Source organism: Peromyscus eremicus, chromosome 13 (genome assembly GCF_949786415.1).
Source record: "Peromyscus eremicus chromosome 13, PerEre_H2_v1, whole genome shotgun sequence".
NCBI lineage: Eukaryota > Metazoa > Chordata > Mammalia > Rodentia > Cricetidae > Peromyscus > Peromyscus eremicus.
Window position 1 is genome coordinate 52541641 of NC_081429.1, and position 18623 is coordinate 52560263.

General features: G+C 45.2%; 1 protein-coding gene across 5 annotated transcripts in view; it reads right to left on the reverse strand.

The window, feature by feature from the left end:
* Spats2l (spermatogenesis associated serine rich 2 like) overlaps positions 1–18623 on the reverse strand; it is a 167798-nt gene that overhangs the window by 10431 nt on the left and 138744 nt on the right. For all 5 annotated transcript variants that reach the window (XM_059278252.1, XM_059278251.1, XM_059278250.1 and 2 more), the window contains one exon: positions 9136–9194. In XM_059278252.1, coding sequence (XP_059134235.1) covers positions 9136–9194 — 59 coding nt within the window. The remainder of the gene's footprint in view (positions 1–9135; positions 9195–18623) is intronic.

Sequence of the window (18623 nt, forward strand, 5' to 3'; positions counted from 1 at the left end):
CTATGTCATGCTTCCAGCCATGACGATAATGGATTAAACCTCTGACCTCTGTAAGCAAGCCTCCATGAAATGTTTTCCTTTTTAAGAGTTGCCGTGACCATGGTGTCTCTCCACAGCAAGAGAAACCCTAACTAAGACACTGGGTAAAGTGTATGCTGTGCAAGTGTGAGCATCTGAATTCAGATCCCCATGTAAAGAGCTGGGCAAGGCTACGCTTGTCAGTGACCTCATGGCCATTAGGGGTGTGGGGAAGAACAGGAAGATCCCTTGGGTTCCCTGAGCAGTCAGTCTAGCTGGTCAGTGAACCCCCAGGTTCAGAGAAGAGACCCCTCATTGAGAAAAAAAAATGGAGTGTAGAGTGGCAGAGGAGGACATTCGATGTTGACTTCTAACCTCCACATGCACACACACAAACGGGTATGTATACTCACACATGTACCACACATGTGAATCAGTATCTCCCCCCACCCCATACTCACACAAAAAAAGTTTTTAGGACCCATAGCTTTGATTAGTTACTTACTTGTCATTATAATTCAACATATGGATGGGACTAAAGTCTGCAACATGAGAAAATGATTATTGAGTAAAAATAGGAAATGCTATGCTTTCTTCTTGCAAAGTATGATAAAAAATATAAATTCTGAAGACTCAGATTTGAAAGGCAGTAAAGGAGAGGGCGGACCACAGCGACTGGGCGGCTACGCAGACCCCGCTTTTCTCAATGGATCATTTGTGAAACTGGTGACAATTAGAGGTCATTGTTCTTTCTGATGATGTGGAACTTGGGCATTCACTCGATACAGACGATTTTGTAAAAATAGATATAAATGGGCCCTAAAATGGGAATGCAGGTGCAAGATCACCACTAAGTTCTGAGCTTAGACTCACGCAAATCATGAAAATGAAGACTGTGGATCAGCAAGCGCCGGGGCGCATTTTTACATATAGTCTTATTAACATTTCAAAGCCTTTCATTATGAAAAAGCCTGAAAAGTTAAGATCTAAAGACCATGTTCTTGAGGGGCTCACATTTTCACCATCAGCACGTCAATCACAAAAACAAAAAGCAACAACAAAAACAGATCAGATCTTAAGATCATTGATCCTGTAATTAAAATAGAATAATATGTATATTTTGAAAGCACTATGCTTTCAGAAATCTGTAGAGGGAGACAGTTCCCATGCAGCTTGGGTCCCTTCTACATGCAAGACTTAATATTATGTATGCAACTTTATAAACAGAATCTGGCATGCTGAAATCCATTTTCTCAATAGGATTTGTAAATCCCTTCAGATTCTTAGAACACCCTGGAAGCTTGGCTCATATTACTTGAACCATGGAAATCTTAAGGCTTCTCCAATAATACTCAACAGCAGAGGTGTGCTCAGAATCTTGGGGCCAGGTGTGGAGTACAAGCATTTCTTCAAGCAAAGAGACTCTTCGAAAGCCTTCTTATTCCACAACAGTTCTTGAGAATTTGCTATTTTACTTCATAACATGCTCATGTTAATACAAAGTCATGTTTTCCTCCCACATCTCTAGAAAATCTGTCAAGAACATGTCTGTGCGACCCTCAGGTCCCTGGGGAGGCTGATGAAGTCTGAAAGCCTGGTGATATACATGCTTATTTGTTCACCCGTAAAATATAATAATCCTGCACCCCCTGCCGGGTCACTGTGCAGCTAAAGAGCAACATTTACCAAGTGCTGATACAGTGTACACACAGAGCTAACATATTAGTAACAAGGTGAGATATATTCATCTAGAATATACTTTTAAAATCATTACATTAGTGTTCACTAATATGGACGTTGCAGTCTATAGACACTACACTGACTTTAATTGTCTTGGTTGTCAACTCAAATACATTTGGAATCAATTATCTATCAGCTAGGCATGCCTGTGAAGGACAATCTTGATTGGATCATTTGAGGTGGAAAAACCCACCCTAAATCTGGGCCGCACCTTCTGGTGGCAGTCCACGAAAAAAAAAAAACGGAAGAAGGACGTTTTTTGCCTTTTTGCCTGCTAGCCTTTACTCTTGCTGGTAAGTTCATCTATTCTGCTGCTGAAGCATTCCTTCCTTGGTATTAGAGTCTGCTTCTTCAGGCCTGCAACATCAGCCATGGAAGACTAGCTAAGACCTCCAGCCTCAGGGCCTGAACAGCTAGCTACTGGATTCTAGGCCAGAGTTTGTAGAAATGGTAGGGCCTCTGTACACCAGCACCAAGTGGGGCACAGAGCCCCTGATCTGGACGGAGACGAAACAAAGGCGTCTGAGGCTTTAAAAACAGCATTGGCTTCGGCTCCAGTCCTAGCCCTTCCAGATGTCTCAAAACCCTTTCAACTGCTTGTCCACAAAACAAAAGACATTATCAAAGGGGTTTAAACACAAATTTCAGGGCCATGGAAAAGTCCTGTGACATGCCTGTCCAAATGACTGGACCCTGGAGTCACAGGATGGCCCGCCTGTCTAAGAGCTGTGGCAACTACTACTAGTCTAATGAAAACAAACAAACAAACAAACAAACAACGTTAACTGTAGGTCAAGATCTTATACTCACAGCACCCCATGCCATGGCGGCCCTCCTCCAAGGAACACCAGAACGCTGGCCGTCTAATGCCTGGGTAACCCAGTACCAGGCCCTACTCCTGGACCACCCTCGAGTCCGGTTTGAGAATCCCATCACCATTAATCCTGCTACCCTCTTGCCCAATCACAAACCAAAGTTGCTCATCCATGACTGTCCTGAAATGGAAGATGAAACCAGGTACATGGAGGAGGCTTCAGTATTTACTTTAACCCGAACGATTTGGGCCCAAGCTGGGTACCTGAGCACAGAGAACAGAGCTGATTGACCTGTCCCAAGCTCTCAGATGGAGAAAAGCAAAGCCCACCACCACATACATGAACAGCTGATATGTTCTTACCACCAGGCATGTCCACGTGATGATCTATAGAGAAAGAGAGCTTCTCACTGCTTGGAGAACAAAACAAAATCTTGGCCTCCCAGAGGCTCCCCTACAAACCACTGTCCTCCACTCCTGGGCCGTAGACCTGGCTGCCCAACAAACAGCCCTAAGACCAGAGAGGACTATTGAGATTCTGATGACATACCGTGACCCCGTGCTGCCGGAGACTCCATGGCAAAGAAGAAATGGACAGCTCCAACCCACAGGTTGATGGAATGGCACAGGGAAAGATCACTCTCCCAGAAACAACCGGCATGACTCTGGTAATTGACCTTCACTAGGGGTCCCTAAACTTTCTGAGGTGCTCAGACCAAGGTATAACTAGACTGGACAGTCTAGTGCGGGATGTCTTAGCAAGATGCCAGGTTTGTGCTCAAGTAAATCAAAAACAGAGAGCCCTTTCCTAGGAAGTGGTCCAAACGAGAGGCCAACACCCTGGTAAACTCTGGGAAAACTGACTTCACCAAGATCTGGCTTGCCAGGGGAGCATACAAGTACTTGCTAGTTTTTATAAATACCTTTTCCAGTGGTTAGAAGTGTTCCTCACCTAGACTAAAACTGCCCAAATAGTAACTTAAAAAGCTCCTCCAGGAACTGGTTCCTTGATTTGGCCTCCCCCTAGCAATGGGGTCCAACATGGCCTGGCTTTCATAGCCAAAACCTCTCAGTTAATAGCTAAAGCTTTAACATAGATTGAAAACTTCATTGCACATAACAGACCTTAGAGTTTGGGGCAGGTAGAAAAAAAAAGCAGTATGTAAACAAACAAACAAACAAGTAAATACAAACAAAAAACCACCTCTAACAAAACTCTCATTAGAGTCCAACGAAGGATGGACAGACCTCCTTCCTTCCTTTGCTTTGTTTTGGGCCTGCTGCACCCCAGGTGGGGAAGGATTTACCCCCTATGAGATCATATTTAGAAGAGCTCCCCCACTGCTTCCCAGGCTCAGAGACCAGCAGTCGGCAGAACCCTCAACCACTCCTTTCTCAGTTACCCCAGGTACAGGCTGTTCATTGAAGTATCCGAGAGACCCAGCCGACCTGAGTCCACCACCAGTTTCCCCTGGTTTGAGTCCAGTGATACTGTCTGGGTCAGGCCGGCAACCAAAGGGACACGGAAATGAACTTGGAAAGGACCCTGCGTGGTGATTCTCTCCATTCCTACAACTGCAAAGGTAGCTGGCGTTACACCAGGGATCCACCACACCCAGGTCAAGAAAGCAGAAGCCACAGGCATGGTTGCCAAATGGCCTGTCTCTGGACGGTGGACCCATTGAAATGAAGGCCCTTCCACTCCTCCTGAGTCTAAGGTTTGGTACTAACACAGGGTCATGTTCCAACCCGTCCTACCATGGACCTGGGGACTGAGAAAGACAGATTCAGGGAAGGTGATACCTAATGAGGCTGCAGGCCAGTAACCCATACTCCATCTTGACCTTTACTTACTGATGCCCACTTTAAGTGTCTGCTTGTACTGGAGAAAGGACAGATACAAGAGTTTATCTTTTGAGACAGGAATACAGAGTTTACAAGTCTATGCGTGTCCTGCGGCTGGGGCCCCTAGTTGTCACCCCTGAATGGAGTTTCCATGACAAAACCAGAGGCTTCTGAAAACACATGAATGTTTTGAAAAGAAGTCCCCTCCCAGGAAATGCACAAAAGGGAAATGTAATCCAATGGCCATAAAGTAGAAAGTCTGAAAATTCCATCAGAAAGGCTCTGGGAAACGGAAAACTCACGGAATCAGACTCCACGCCGTAGGAAGGGACCCTGGGGATGGAGTTAACCATTCCCAGCCAGAAATCAGCCAGGCTGGCTGGCTATGCTTAGACACCTGATCCCCAACTACATAAGGACAAGAACTAAGCAGACTGTCAGTTCACTGACTGACAAAACTCACTGTGGTGGGGGCAGCCCTAATTAAGGCTAGAGGGCTTTAAAGGGGCTAAAACTTGTCTAGTATCCAAAACCTTTAACCTAGGCATGTCCGCTTATTCTGATGCCTGCCATTCTGCCTTATAGGTTAACTCATCTTGGTAACAGCAACATTACTGGGCCCCTGAGCCTACCTGGTGGGTTTGTACTAGTGGCTTAACTAAATGCTTTCCAAACTAAGAAGACAGGTTAATCAGGACCTAGAGGTAGTAACAGTTTCTGTTTCTGAATGAAAGCAACAGTTAATGGTCCTATGTAATTGAAGAGGCTTAGACATACTTCCTATGAGATAAAGGACACTATGTCTGGCTTTGGGAGAAACATGTTGTCTCTACGCTAACTGATCAGGAGTAATTAGAGAAAATCTTGCCACAGTTGGAGAAAACCTCAAAAAGAGAAAGACATAAATCAGGTAATTGATACCTGTCTCTGTTCTCTTGGTCCCCCTGGCTGACTACTCTGTATCAGCACTGACTGGGCCTTTAATTTCATTCTGATTGGATTAATGGCGGGGACCTACATTTTAAACTATATGGCCAATTATGTACCAATTTAGTAAAATTAATGGTCCTTAGGACCAACCACACCTCTTTAGAGCAGGATGGGTCCATAATTAGACTCACTGACTAAGACCACTGGGGAATCTAACGGGGCCCCAGGCCTTAGCACAACTGACTCCATGATGGAAGTACCATCCAGGCCATAAAACTCAGCACATAGACAGCGCCAACCTGCCCAAATGAAAACAGAGATCTAATCCATCAAAGTCCAACCTCTTCCTCTATTTCTTCCCATCTTATATTTTTTGAGGCAGGGCCCCTTGCTGAACCTGAGAGCTCACTGATTCAGATGGAGTGGCTGGCCAGTGAACTGCAGTCATGTCCGCCTCTTCAGTGCTGGGATTGCAGCTGTGCACCCTGTCGGTTTTAATGCGGCAGCGCTGTGGTATTCATTAAGCGGCGCTGTTACCGTTTGAGAAAAGCCTCGAGGCACGACAAAACTCACTATCATAGTTTTATTAGGAGAAGAGAGGGACAGAAGCGAGCGTGACCAGGCCTGTGGAAGACATGTGCAGAGAGAGGACAGGGAGGAGAAGGAGGAGGAGGGGTCTGTGTCCCACTTCTTATGGATTCCCCTGCACATGCGCATATGGGTTTATAGAGCTGCACCATGCATGTGCATAGATTGAGTGATTACACTGTGCGCAAATTACGTGATCACGCAGCGCATGGATTATGTAGGATGTAAGGCCCCTTACTAGGCTACTGAACTGCGCATGTGCGGTCATGTAGCTAGGGGAGTGGCCAGGAATTCCAACACACCCCATACAGGGCATTTAACAGGAGAGCTCAAACTCAGCCCTCATGCTCTACACCCTGAGCCCTCTACTCAGCCCCTAGAAAGTTCTCCTTGTTTTGTGATCTTAGCATTTTTATTACATTTATTTATCTGTTGTGTGCATGTATCGTGTGTAAGCCTGTGCATAACGCAGTGTGTATGTGGAGGACAGAGGACAAGACGGCTCTCTCCTTCTCCTGTGTGTGGTCCTGGGGAGCAAACTGAGCTCCACAGGCTTGGCAACGAGGGCCATGACCTGCTGGGCCATCTCATCCTTACTCCCTTCACCCCTGAAAAATTTGAACTAAAAATATTGATCGCTACTTTTCAAAAATGAAAACTGAATTATGGCCAAGGTACAGAGGAGGAAAAAAAAAGAATTTGGTTTAATCTTTCATTCTTGTGCAAATATGTATGTGTGTGTGTGTGTGTGTGTGTGTGTGTGTGTGTGTGTGTGTAAATATATTGGTAGTCAAATGAAAAAGGATTGAGTTGAAAGGCCATTAAACTAACTCATAAGATAAAATCTGGGTAAGACTGAAGCGTTTAGAATGCCCAGGAAAAGCACTGTAAAGTACATCCCAGGTGAGAAATGTGGTTGTTGGATTCCTAGAACATACCAGACTGGATTCAATAGTGAGAAAGGATCAGCCATCCACCCTGTTCTATCTGAGGAATCTTGTCTTGGCTGAAATTTCCAACCCATGAACCTCATCCTGTGTAAGGCTGCCATGGTGCACAGATATTGCCATCTTACACAGATTACCATGGTATATAGATTGCCATTGCACAGATTGCCACCTTACACACATTACCACACTACACAGATCACCGTCTGCACAGACTGTATCTTACACAGATCACTGCCACACACAGATCACCATCTGTACAGACTGTATCTTATAAAGATCACCACCACACACAGATCACCATCTGCACAGACTGTATCTTATACAGATCACCACCACACACAGATCACCATCTGCACAGACTGTATCTTACACAGATCACCACCACACACACACATCACCACCTGCACAGATTCTATCTTACACAGATCACCACCACACACAGATCACCATCGGCAGAGATCACCACCACACACAGATCAACATCTGCACAGACTGTATCTTACACAGATCACCACCACACACACAGATCACCACCTGCCTTGCTACTTGCAGAGTTACTTGTCACAGAGGGGGAGATTTAGACACAAGCACACATAAAATAAAACCCAGAATGTTAATATTTTGTATTAAATGTAGGAGAAGTTTTACAGCGATCATGACAATATGAATGTGTTAGTTATCTATTTACTTTTTTAAAAAATTGAGACAGGATCTCCTGTAATATAGACCAGGCTGGCCTCCTCAAACTCATAGAAATCCACCTATCTCTGCCTCCCAAGTGCTGGGATTAAAGGGGTGTGTTGCCACACCCAGCTTGTGTTCATTATTCAAGTAAAGGATTTGCTTTATCAGGCAATCTATCTTTATAATTTTAAGTTAAAACATGGATTGGTTTTCTCTTACTGAAGTTGGCAGGTGTTGGCATTTTTGACAGAGTTTGTAAACAGGATTGGAGTATTTTAAGAAAATTTCATTTAGTGCATTTCTGTATTTGAATTATTAATCCTATACAACTCACTTAAAAGCTCGGGGATAGTTTGAATGTTTGGTTTATCAGTGCATCGTCAGGTTCCTAAAATGCTTGAGAAGAGACAGATATATTAAACACACACATGCTCCATCACAAATATTTAGGCAGCTGTAAGTGGCACCCATTTTGTTGTTTTGTTTTTCATCTTGTGAAAGTGTCTAATTTATTCTAGGTTGGCTCCAAGCTCACTATTTTGATACTCTTGCTTCCGTTTCCTGACGGCTGAGATTATAGGCACGCACCTCGACGTCTGGTTTAGGTCCTGTTGGGAATCAAACCCCAGGCTCGCTAGGCGAGTGCTCTCTCAAATTGAGCTACATTCCCTAGGCCAAACAGGAGCAACGTCGAGGGGAATTCAATTTGATAAACTTGAGTTACTTGAACTTAAAAGCGAATGAGCTAAAATGACTGTGAATGACATAGTGAGATTGTAAACTGTATGGACTTAAAAAATGACTATCTTTACATTGAATATCTGCTTCCCCCAAATCAACGCCAGGGCTGAGGAGATGACCCAGTCAGTACAGTGCCTACTGTGCGATCTTGAGGACCCGAGTTCAAGCCTCAGGTGAATCGGTTCAATCCTGTGGGTGACCTAGCAATCCCATGAAGAAGGTGGGTGTAGCGTTGCACATCTGTAATTTTGGCTCCTGGGGGGACAGAGGCAGGTGGATCTCTGGAGCCTACTGGCTGTCTAGCCAAACTGATGAACTTCAGGTTCATGATGCCTCTTTTTCAAAAAATAAAGTGAAGTGTGGTAGGAGACCCCTGAGGTTGACATCTGGCCTTCACACACATGAGCAAGCACACACTAGTTCATGCTACATGCACACATTGACACACCTGCCCAAAATACACTACACACATCTACACAGATGTAATCATAAACTTACTGTCCTTTTAAATATGATTAAGTTTAATTTCTGTGTGTGCATGAAAGTCTCCTTGAATTCACAGAACTCAGCAGACACCTCACATTTCCTCAGTGAATATTCTGCACTGAAAGCTGTGAGGAATGAGCTGTGGCTCTGTCCTTTTGCCAGATGGTGGAGCAGAAACACAGAGATGAGTGGCCTGCCTGGGATTACGGAGATCACCCACCAGAATTTCAGTCGGAATTGTAGGGTCTTGCCCCAAATCCAGAACTCCTTTTTTTTTTTTTTTTCACAGATTGCTTTGGGTCAGGCGGCACCTTATCACACAGCCACGTGCATACTTACTGGCTTCTTCTTTGACTTTATCCATTTCTGCCATCAGTGAAACTTCTTTGTCAATGATGCTGGAGAAAGACAGAAACAAAAACTTATAAACTTTGAAGAAGCAATGGAAGTACACAAAAAAAGGATTGTCACGAAACAAAATTACCCCAAGTATTTTTGTGTGACCATGCCAGGAGAACACCCTGTCTCTAAAACAAGCAGCATGGAAGGGATGTCCCCGAGGATAACACAGTGACATCTGCTGATTAAATCACTGTCAACACATCTGAAAAGAAAAGGCCTTTGACTTCCAGAACTGTATGGCTTTGCATTTAAATCTGGGTATATTTTTTCCTTACACATTCCAAAGTTCCAAAACAATGATAAGGATGTGAAAAGCTGGCACTTAAGACATCAAGGACTGTTCGCAAATGTCTCTGTGTTCTTGTTTCCGAGATCCTAGCTTAGAGGGAGGGAGATGGGCCCAGTTCTGATGCAGGTCCTAGGACTACACTTGGACAAGCCTGCTCCAGGGTGCTGTCCCTGCCAGCTTGACAATACATGTGTATACTTCCCCATCCTCCCAGCACAGCGAGGTTCTGGAGAACTTACTCCAATACAGTTCATTAATTAAAGCAATTATTCAAGTTTATTTCTCTCATCCCAGCCCCTAATCTCCGAGTTCCACTCTCAAAAGAAACAACATATCACAAATACCTTCTATATCCTTTCTCAGATTTGTCTTTAAATCATAGACATGAGCTGCACTTTTAATTTTCATTTGGTCACAAATTATCTGTCTGTCTGTCTGTCTGTCTGCATACGTACATATATCTGAATTTTAAGGACTTGCTGGAATCATAACCACATTACTTTAATCACATAAAACATTATTAATAGCTCAATGAATGCTTCAGGTTTCTACATATTCAGGTTTCCATAGCTGTTCCCTAATTTTTCAGTAGTTTGTTTAAACCGAGATCTAAAATAGACTTGTTCTTGTTTTAATCCACCAGCTCCCTCTCATCTCTTTTCTCATTTCTTTTGCAATTTATTTGAGGGAATCAGGTTGTCCTCAAGAGTTATCCAAAGTCTGAATTTTGCTAATTACATCTCTATGGCTTTATTAAAACCTCTCTTTTTATACTTCCTATAAAATTATTAGATGTAGAAATTTTTTAAGATTCAGGATTGACTTCTTCAGACATAGAATACTTTATAAATGTGTTATATCTTTGTGTGTGTGCTGACAGAATTATACTTAAATATTCCTCCAGAAGACAGCTCCAACCTGATTTTCATCATCTAATAAAGACATTGTACTGAATACAAGACATTCTTCTTTCTTTTGTTATTAACAGCTATCAACATCATTGTCTAGATGGACACAGTTTGTAGAGAATTCCGATTTGTATGAGTCTTTTATTTACTGCACTCTTTCTATAAAGAGAAACTTCATGGGCTTAGGCTTAGCTCAGTGTTAGAGCACTTGGCTAGCGTGTTCCCAACTCTGGGCTTAATCTGCATGGTGTCTGTCTCTTTGTCAGACAAAGAGACAGACAGACAGACACACGCACACACACACAGACAGAGATGGAGGGAGGGAGGCTGAGATGATGACCACTTGTTTGGCTGTAATTAAATATAGTTTGTACAGGTAAGGTAGATGTTTGATTTTCTTTTTGTACAACGGTTTTTAAGCTAGTTAGTTCTTTAGCATCCTCCAAAGGTGTCAACGCGTTATTATATACTTTAATTATAAATTCATGTAGTATGTGTTTCAATGCATTGAAGTTATCACTAATTTAGATTGTTCAATCACCTGTACTTTCAAGGTTTACAGTGTTGAAAATTTCCTTCTTGGTTATTTGCAAAATTGGTCAAGGTAAGAAATAGTTTGCCAATGTATCTAACCTTTGGGGACTCTGAACAAGGTATAACCTAAGACTTGGCAAGTGGGAAGTGTCTGCCGTGGAGTTCAGCTCTTTGCACCCAGGAAATGCCAGTGGAAAGTGACCTGTGCGGTGCCAGGCGCATTCTCCAAGCCTGGGCTCTGAGCCTAGGCCCTCAACCATAGACAGCATCAGGAGTCCCCATGACGCACATGGCTTAAGGTCACTGGGTTTGAGCACTCTTGTGTAAGCAGTCTTCTGTATCGTCTCTATTGACAGTACACAGGCATGGCGACAGTCTGTCTTAGATATGGGAAATGCACAACACGGATGGTTAGATGGGAGGAGGAAGTCTCTACCCCATCCCTGCCCTGGTTGACCGAGTTCCTTTCTCTGGGAGTCTTCACTGTTACAGGTGTCTCATGTTTCTCTGAAGGTCCACCTCTGTACAAACCAGCACATACTGAGCGATGCATATGGTGCCAGACTGCGTCACTAGACCTCGGGTTCCAGTGACTTCCAAGTAGATGTACCTTCTCTTGTCAAGTCTACAAATGCTGCCATCATAGAGACAAGTGTGGTGCTTATTTGAGTGTATAGTTTTACAACTTTCTTAGGGTGGGCACTTGCGTTTTAGTCTAGGGAGACAAAGGTTAATAGATAAGCCGTTAGGGAAATAAGATGATACTGCAGTCAGGAGCTCAAACTGCAAATAAACTAACTACTCTCTGCCTGGGAATAGGTTTTAAATTTTCACTCCCTCAGAAAGGGAGGAGAGAGAAGATTCAACAAGAGGGCTGAGAGCTAGGAAAAACCTCAGGGGTGGGGTAGTCAAAAGGGCCTCCAAGAGCCAGGCTATTTTAAGTGCTATCTTAAGGGGTTGCTGTGGCCTTGCACACAGCAGTGGGATGCCTGGATCATCTTAGGGTTGGTGTGGATGGCTTGAGTGAGCATGGGTGCACACACACACACACACTGAGGAAGTGGCTGGGTTGATCACACCTGGGTTGATGCAGGGATGAACACATGGGAAGAGGCAGAGTCTGAAGGCACAGCAGGTGAGAGAATGTAAAGCCCACGTGCACCCCCAAAACTCATGCATTCTCTTGAAATAGGCTTCGGATTTCCATAGAACACAGAAAGGCAGGCCAGGAAAATTCATGTGGGCCCAAGAGGCCGGGCAACCCCAGCTGACTTACGGGTTCACAGAACAACGGAGTCACGTGAGAGTGGCCAGTGACTTGTGTTGCTGGCTCGTCACAGATAGAGTGACAGAGTTTGCGATGCTGTTTAGAGAGACGGTGCAGAGACAGAGACAGAACTGGGAAGAGCCACAAAATTAATTCAATTCATCGGGTCAATATTTGCTAAGTGCTTGCCATGTGGCAGTCAAGGGTTTTGGAGCGGGGGCGGGGGGTGGGGTGGGACAGCTATGGAAACAAAGAAAAGGAAAAGTGGGGAGAAGGAAGTGGGAGAGTCAAGATTTCTTTGATCATCATGGAGTCTGCATTCTTTTTGCAGAGATGTGAGAGGACCTGCTGGACTCACCAAGAGAGCAAGACAGAGAGAAGAAAACGGTGATGTCAGAAGAAGGAATATCTAGCAGACGTCTGAAGAGAGCTAAAGGTTATACACAGCGCACACGAAAGGAAAGGCATCCATTGGACAAGGTTGGCCTGGCCTCAGGAGGTTGGTAGTTGGGAGAGGGGCGGACTATCACAGGATGCCAGTATGCTCCACAGAGATACCAGCCCTCACCATCCCAGTCCCTACGCAGAGAACAGACCCCGGAAGTCATGAAGCCTGTAGGCTGCACGTGTTGGGCAGGGAGAATGCCGTGGGGGAAGAGGCTTTGCTAAGTTCTTTACCGGCTCCACGATCCTGCTAAGTTTTTGTTGGTAGGATTTGTTAACATAACATTGTGCTCAGAGAGTTTACAAGATGGGCATCGGTGCTATAATACATAGCCCCAGGTGGAACACATATTAAACAAAGCCGGATAGTCACACAGTGGTTGGTTCAGACCTTCTGGGCTGGCAACAGGAGGGACGAAGGTTTACACAATAAACTCTTAATCTGCTTAATGCGCACCCTTGGGGATGTGGAAAAGCCTGTGAAGTTGGCATCAGACCATGCTTCCATTCCCATGGGTGTTTTAGCAAGGGAAGGTCATCCTCCTGTGTTTCAGCAATTCAGCACTGCTCTCTCTCTCTCTAGGAGACTGCTTTCAAACCTCACGCACAAAGGCAAGCCCAAGGTTCTAGCTCTGACCTGAGAGACAGACGCATACCAAGCTCAGGACTCTGCATAAGGAGCAGCCACTTGACCGTCCCCCAAGAGTGTCACCACACCGGACCTCTGGTTCCCGGGTTTTGCTCGTAAGGCATGAGCCTTGGGGAAGGGAAACGAATGTGGCAGATGAATTAGTCTAGGCTAGTCTGTCCCTTGGAGGCTGTCATAGACAGCAAGGAGCCAGCAACACATCATCCTGAGCCCCAGACTAAGAGCAGGTCAAGACAGAATGGCCAAGTTTAAAGCCTTTCAAATGGCCTCACAGCCTGGGTGTCCCAGTCAGCTTGGAGAGTGATTCAATCAGGGTCATCTGCATGACTCAGTCTTCTCAGAAGGACAAGGTTAGGCACATCCCGAACAGGGACTGAGGGCATCTTGTCAGAAATCTGGCTCGGAGCTATCAGAGGGGAAGGATGGGAGGCCCCTCTGAGAGAAAGGGCATCAGTGCACCCACCACAGTCCTGCTGGGGAAGGAGAGGCCACTCTTGCTTTTGAGGTTTTCCTTGGTAGGGAGACATCAGCTTGCAGCTGCCTCAAGGCAAGAGCCAGTTCTTACTAGTACTGAGTGCTGATTGACTCGGCCAGGCCCATCAGCTGGTGGGCCAGCACCCTATAGAAAACCCTTTTTTTTTTTTTTTCTTTTTTTCCAAGACAGGGTTTCTCTGTGTAGTTTTGGTGCCTGTTCTGGATCTTGCTCTGTAGACCAGGCTGGCCTTGAACTTACAGAGTTCCGCCTGTCTCTGCCTCCCGAGTGCTGGAATTAAGGCGTGTGCCACCACCGCCTGGCCATACAGGACAATCTTACTGAAGCCTCCCAATACTCCAGGAGGCAGGAACCCTGCTCAACCTCTACCACAGAGCCTTGGTACGTGCCCTCTGCCTCAAGGACAATGTCCCACCTCCTCCCCCAACTCCTTTCTTCATCTAATGAACTCTTTCTTCAAATCTTTGCTTAACGGTCACTGCCTCAAAAATCTCTGAGTTTTTAAAACCTTCACCTTTATGGTCTTATTCTGTTATGGATATGGATTGTTCAATAGTGGCTGAACTGTGAAGAAACATACCTATATTTCTGTGGCATAACAATGATGGGGCTTCTTAATGGGCATACTGTAGTGCTTGCATATAAAGCATGTCTGTGTAAAAATATATACACTTTTGGGCATGGACTGGCTTTCATCACTTAAAATACAAGCTGAGGAATAAAACTGTTACAATATTCACCAAGCACAGAGGCTCTGATGCAGGATCAAAACAGGGAGTTGGTGATACTGTCTGCTGAAATGTGTGCTTTTCCATTAATCCAAGAGCCTAAGTGTGGAGTGGTCCTATTTTCCAGTGGTGATCCTCAGTACTTGACAGAAACACCTAACGCTTTAATTGGCTTCGACTTAAGATGCATCCAGCATGTTCTCCATCAGCAGAATAAACATAAAATCCATGCTAAACTCACGTGTTTCAGACGTACCTTTCTACCCTTTCCAAACACATATTCTCCTTTTATCTAAACTACTTGGATAATAAAATTTTATCCTGTGGCCATAAAAAAGCTTTTATTACCAAAGCAATAAGGTCTAAGGAGGAGATTACCATGGCGAAAACTTTATAGTTTATTATATAGTTAATCACAAAGATAAAGTGTCATTTCATAAAAAACGTTCCCAGTGTCTTGGTTCTTTCTATAGGGAACTAATAGCAATGATAACAGGAATCAGAAGGGTTCTTCAGTCAGAATCTGTTCGTGAGTTTCTGTTCTGTGGAAGACTCATCTTTCATTCTAGAGACCAAGGCACAGAGTGACAAAAACAGCTTCTTCTGGGAGCCTGAATGAGCCACACGGGCCTGTGTTCTTACAAAGTAAAGGTGCTGTGGTAGGCAGGTCCCCACGGGGCCGCTGTGGTTGGGAGCCTGCTGGTCGGCACAGAGGACCGAAAGCAGAGTCCTCAAACAGAACTTCAACCAGTGTGGGCAGCAGCTAGAAACGGATGTCAAGGAGTTAAAACGAGGCCTGCTCCACCTCTGATACTCTGCCTCGGGGAGCCTGCAGGCAGAGAAACTGCTGGAACCATCGGATCCCAGACCACTGTGGTTCGGAAGCTTCCTACGGATAAAGAGCCTGAGTGGGAACTCCTTTCGCTGATTGCCCACTAGGCAGACACAAACTGGGAGCACCAGGAGACAGGCAGGGCAGGCAGGCTGTGGAAGAAACCTGGATCCTGGCCTCTTAGTGCAGAAAGGTGAGGTGCGGGGGGAGGAAGGCTGGTAAGGGAGTGCTTCCGTCCCTCCTGTACCAAGCATGCAAATGAGTGATAAGCCTTAATGCCAGACTGCTGGGTAGAAGGACCCTCCCTTCCCCGGTTTCTCTTAAACTAGAGAAGAAAAGTCATTTAAGAGTGTTCCTCCCACTCTGGGCTCTGCTCCTTATTACTGTGGAGACAAAGAATTATGGAGTTCCCTGGGTTGGACCCTGTTGGTGGCCCCTTAAATGGCCTGGAGCTGGGGAGTTCTCCTTGTTCTTCACCAGCTTGAGTACGGAAGGGAGGGGGTCCATGCTGTCCAACATCTTAGCAGTCTTCATTCCTTGGAATGAGGGGCTTGTGCCTCAAGGGAAGAGCAGAATCTCCCTTATATGTGAGGGCCCGTGTACTTGACCCATGGGCCCCATTTCCAACCCAACTCAAGTATTCCAGCCATTCTCGAGGCCAGGGCGGACCTAGTTCAAGACTTCAGCTCAGGCACTTCTCAACTACTGCAGCTATCAACAGAGCCTCTTCCTTGGCGTGGGGACTACGAACGCAGCTAGAACATGTGTGGTTCTCTAGTCCTAGGCCAGGAGGGTCAGCAGCTGTAGCTGCAGGAGACATCCCCAATCGTACAAGCGGCTCACCCCCAATTCCGTTCTCCACCGGAAGAATCCTTCCACTCTGTCCCCCTCCTACGCTCTGGGCTGGCTGCAGGTGTGCCGTTCACTCTTCACTCCCCACACCATTCTGTCCCCAGAAGTCTAGTCCAGTAGGGAAATACCTCTCCTCCCCACTTCCACTGTGGCAGATTTAACCCTGAGCTCATTCAAAGTAGCTGCCTGTATGAGTTGTTTACATCTTAGTCGCGCTGCTGGGATTCCTGGACTGTCATCCTCTACACGTTTTTTTTTTTGTTTTTTTTTTTTTTTTTTTTTTTTGCATTTTACAACTCCAATTCTGTTCCTAACTGGAAAAAAGTGGATTTTGTCCCTTGAATATAACAAAGGTGGCAAGTGGATCTTTCTAAAGGCTGAACTCAAAGGTGTCGTTCGGTAAACACACAAACCCCACCTAGGTGTCCAGTATAAACACTAGGGCTAGAATAGCCTTGCAGAGTTTTCCACTAACAGGACCATCGAACAAGTAAGGTGTTGACTTTCCTGGCACGAAGCCCACTCAGCTACAAGGCCACGCAAACACCCCAGATCTGAACAACTGGTCCCAACCTATCACTTGGGCTGAGTTACCGGATATGTAGTGGGCTCACCTCTCTTAATTTGCAGAGTTCATGTTTGGATCCTACAACGACAAATATTTGACTGTACCATTTGAACTGCATTTTGAGAACGAGGCGTGAAGATTTAGTGTGTAGACTAACTCCAACACTTACCAGACTCCGGAGTTCCTCAAAACATAATCAATTTCAATAAAACCCCACAGGGACTCATTTATCTTCTTGGAATTTTGAAAAGGACAAGAGTTAGAAAATCCTTTAAGTCTACAAATCTACAACACCAACTGTTGAGCTAGGAATATGTGGCTTTAGTTACTAAGTGTCTTTGCTAATTATGTCTTAAGTTGATCTCTTTCTCTGGAAAGCACTAGTCAAGAAAATAACTGCATTTCAGGTTCACTTTAAAAAAAAATAGGACTTAGCCCTCCACCTCCTTTAAAGCAGCCCAAGAGAAGCAGCTTGAAATGGATGCCAACTGTCTTATCACACAGGCATAACATCTGGACATCTGACTAACATTCTTTTCTACACTTTTACTTCATCTTACATGCTCATTTAACAAGCTGAAAAAAAATACAGAAAGCAAGGCGAAATCAAATATTTCAGAATAAAACAGAGCAAGACAAAAATCATTCTTTGTCTTGTGCACAAAATGGAGCCAACCTCTCTCAATGCCCTGCTATATTTTCTTCCAGAAACATCCTGGGAAAACCAAGAGGGGGGTGGGGCAAGTTATCTCTGCAGACCCCGTCCTAGATGTTGCACACGGATTACTTGGGAATGGAAAGTGTAAGAGGCTGCTGTGGTACCCGAAGGATCAGAAGCGCTGTCACATCTAAGCCAAGGCAGCCAGGCCTGGCCTTTCCTGCCCCTGGCTATCTGGCAGGTTTTATAGTTCCTTTGGCTCTCAGTGAAGAGGGGAGGGAGGGAGAAATGCATACTGGGACCCTCTATACAAGCATGCCACCATTGTCTCAGTAACACCCTGCTCTACATACCTCCACATTGGGAAGGCAAATAGAAATTAAATTCTGAAAAGTAGACATTCTGAATCTCTTACATACAGATGAACGGTGATGGATTTTTCTGATTTGAAAGGCATGTGTTCACAACTCATCTACTGATGAAGCGAAGCCTGGGGAATTTAGTCCTCCCAGACGTACTGTGGTCTTTCACACTGCTGCTTCCTTCAGTATGGAACCTCCCCTTCTTTATCTGGCAAATTTCTAGGCTTCCTTCAAGATTCAGGTACCCCCCCCCCCCCATGACCCCTTTCCTAAACAGCCAGCCAGGGCTTACTTCCTCCTGCTTCTTCACAGGCCTCCACCTGCCTCTGTACCACACCACTTGTCCACAACAACATCCACTGCATTGCCTGTTTCTGTCTGCGCCCACCAGACATGGCTTCTTAGGGAAAGTGGTTGGCCCTGTCCTTCAGTATCTGTAGCAGTATTCGCTAACTGTGGTGTACAGACTCGGTTGCTCAGTGTAACTCACTGAATGCAGATTCCGGGGCCCTACACTGGTGGAATCAGCATCTCTGGGGAAGGGGAAGAGCTCAGATGCTCCTCATTCACAAACAAGTTTGAGAAGTGCCACTGAGAGAGCACAATCTTCTGCCTATGAGATGAATGGATGAAGAAAGGGAGAGAGAGAGACAGAGAGACAGAGAGAGACACATGAAGAGATGGTGAACGGTCTTGGTGGCACATGTAGCCATTCAGAATCGGGAGTTCCTTTATTTCACTTCTCTCTTCACCCAAGGAATAGTAAAGTTGTGGCCAGATTCTCACATCCCGTCCCCGAGATCCAGCACATTTAATGCCTCCAAGGCTGGAGGGTAACAAG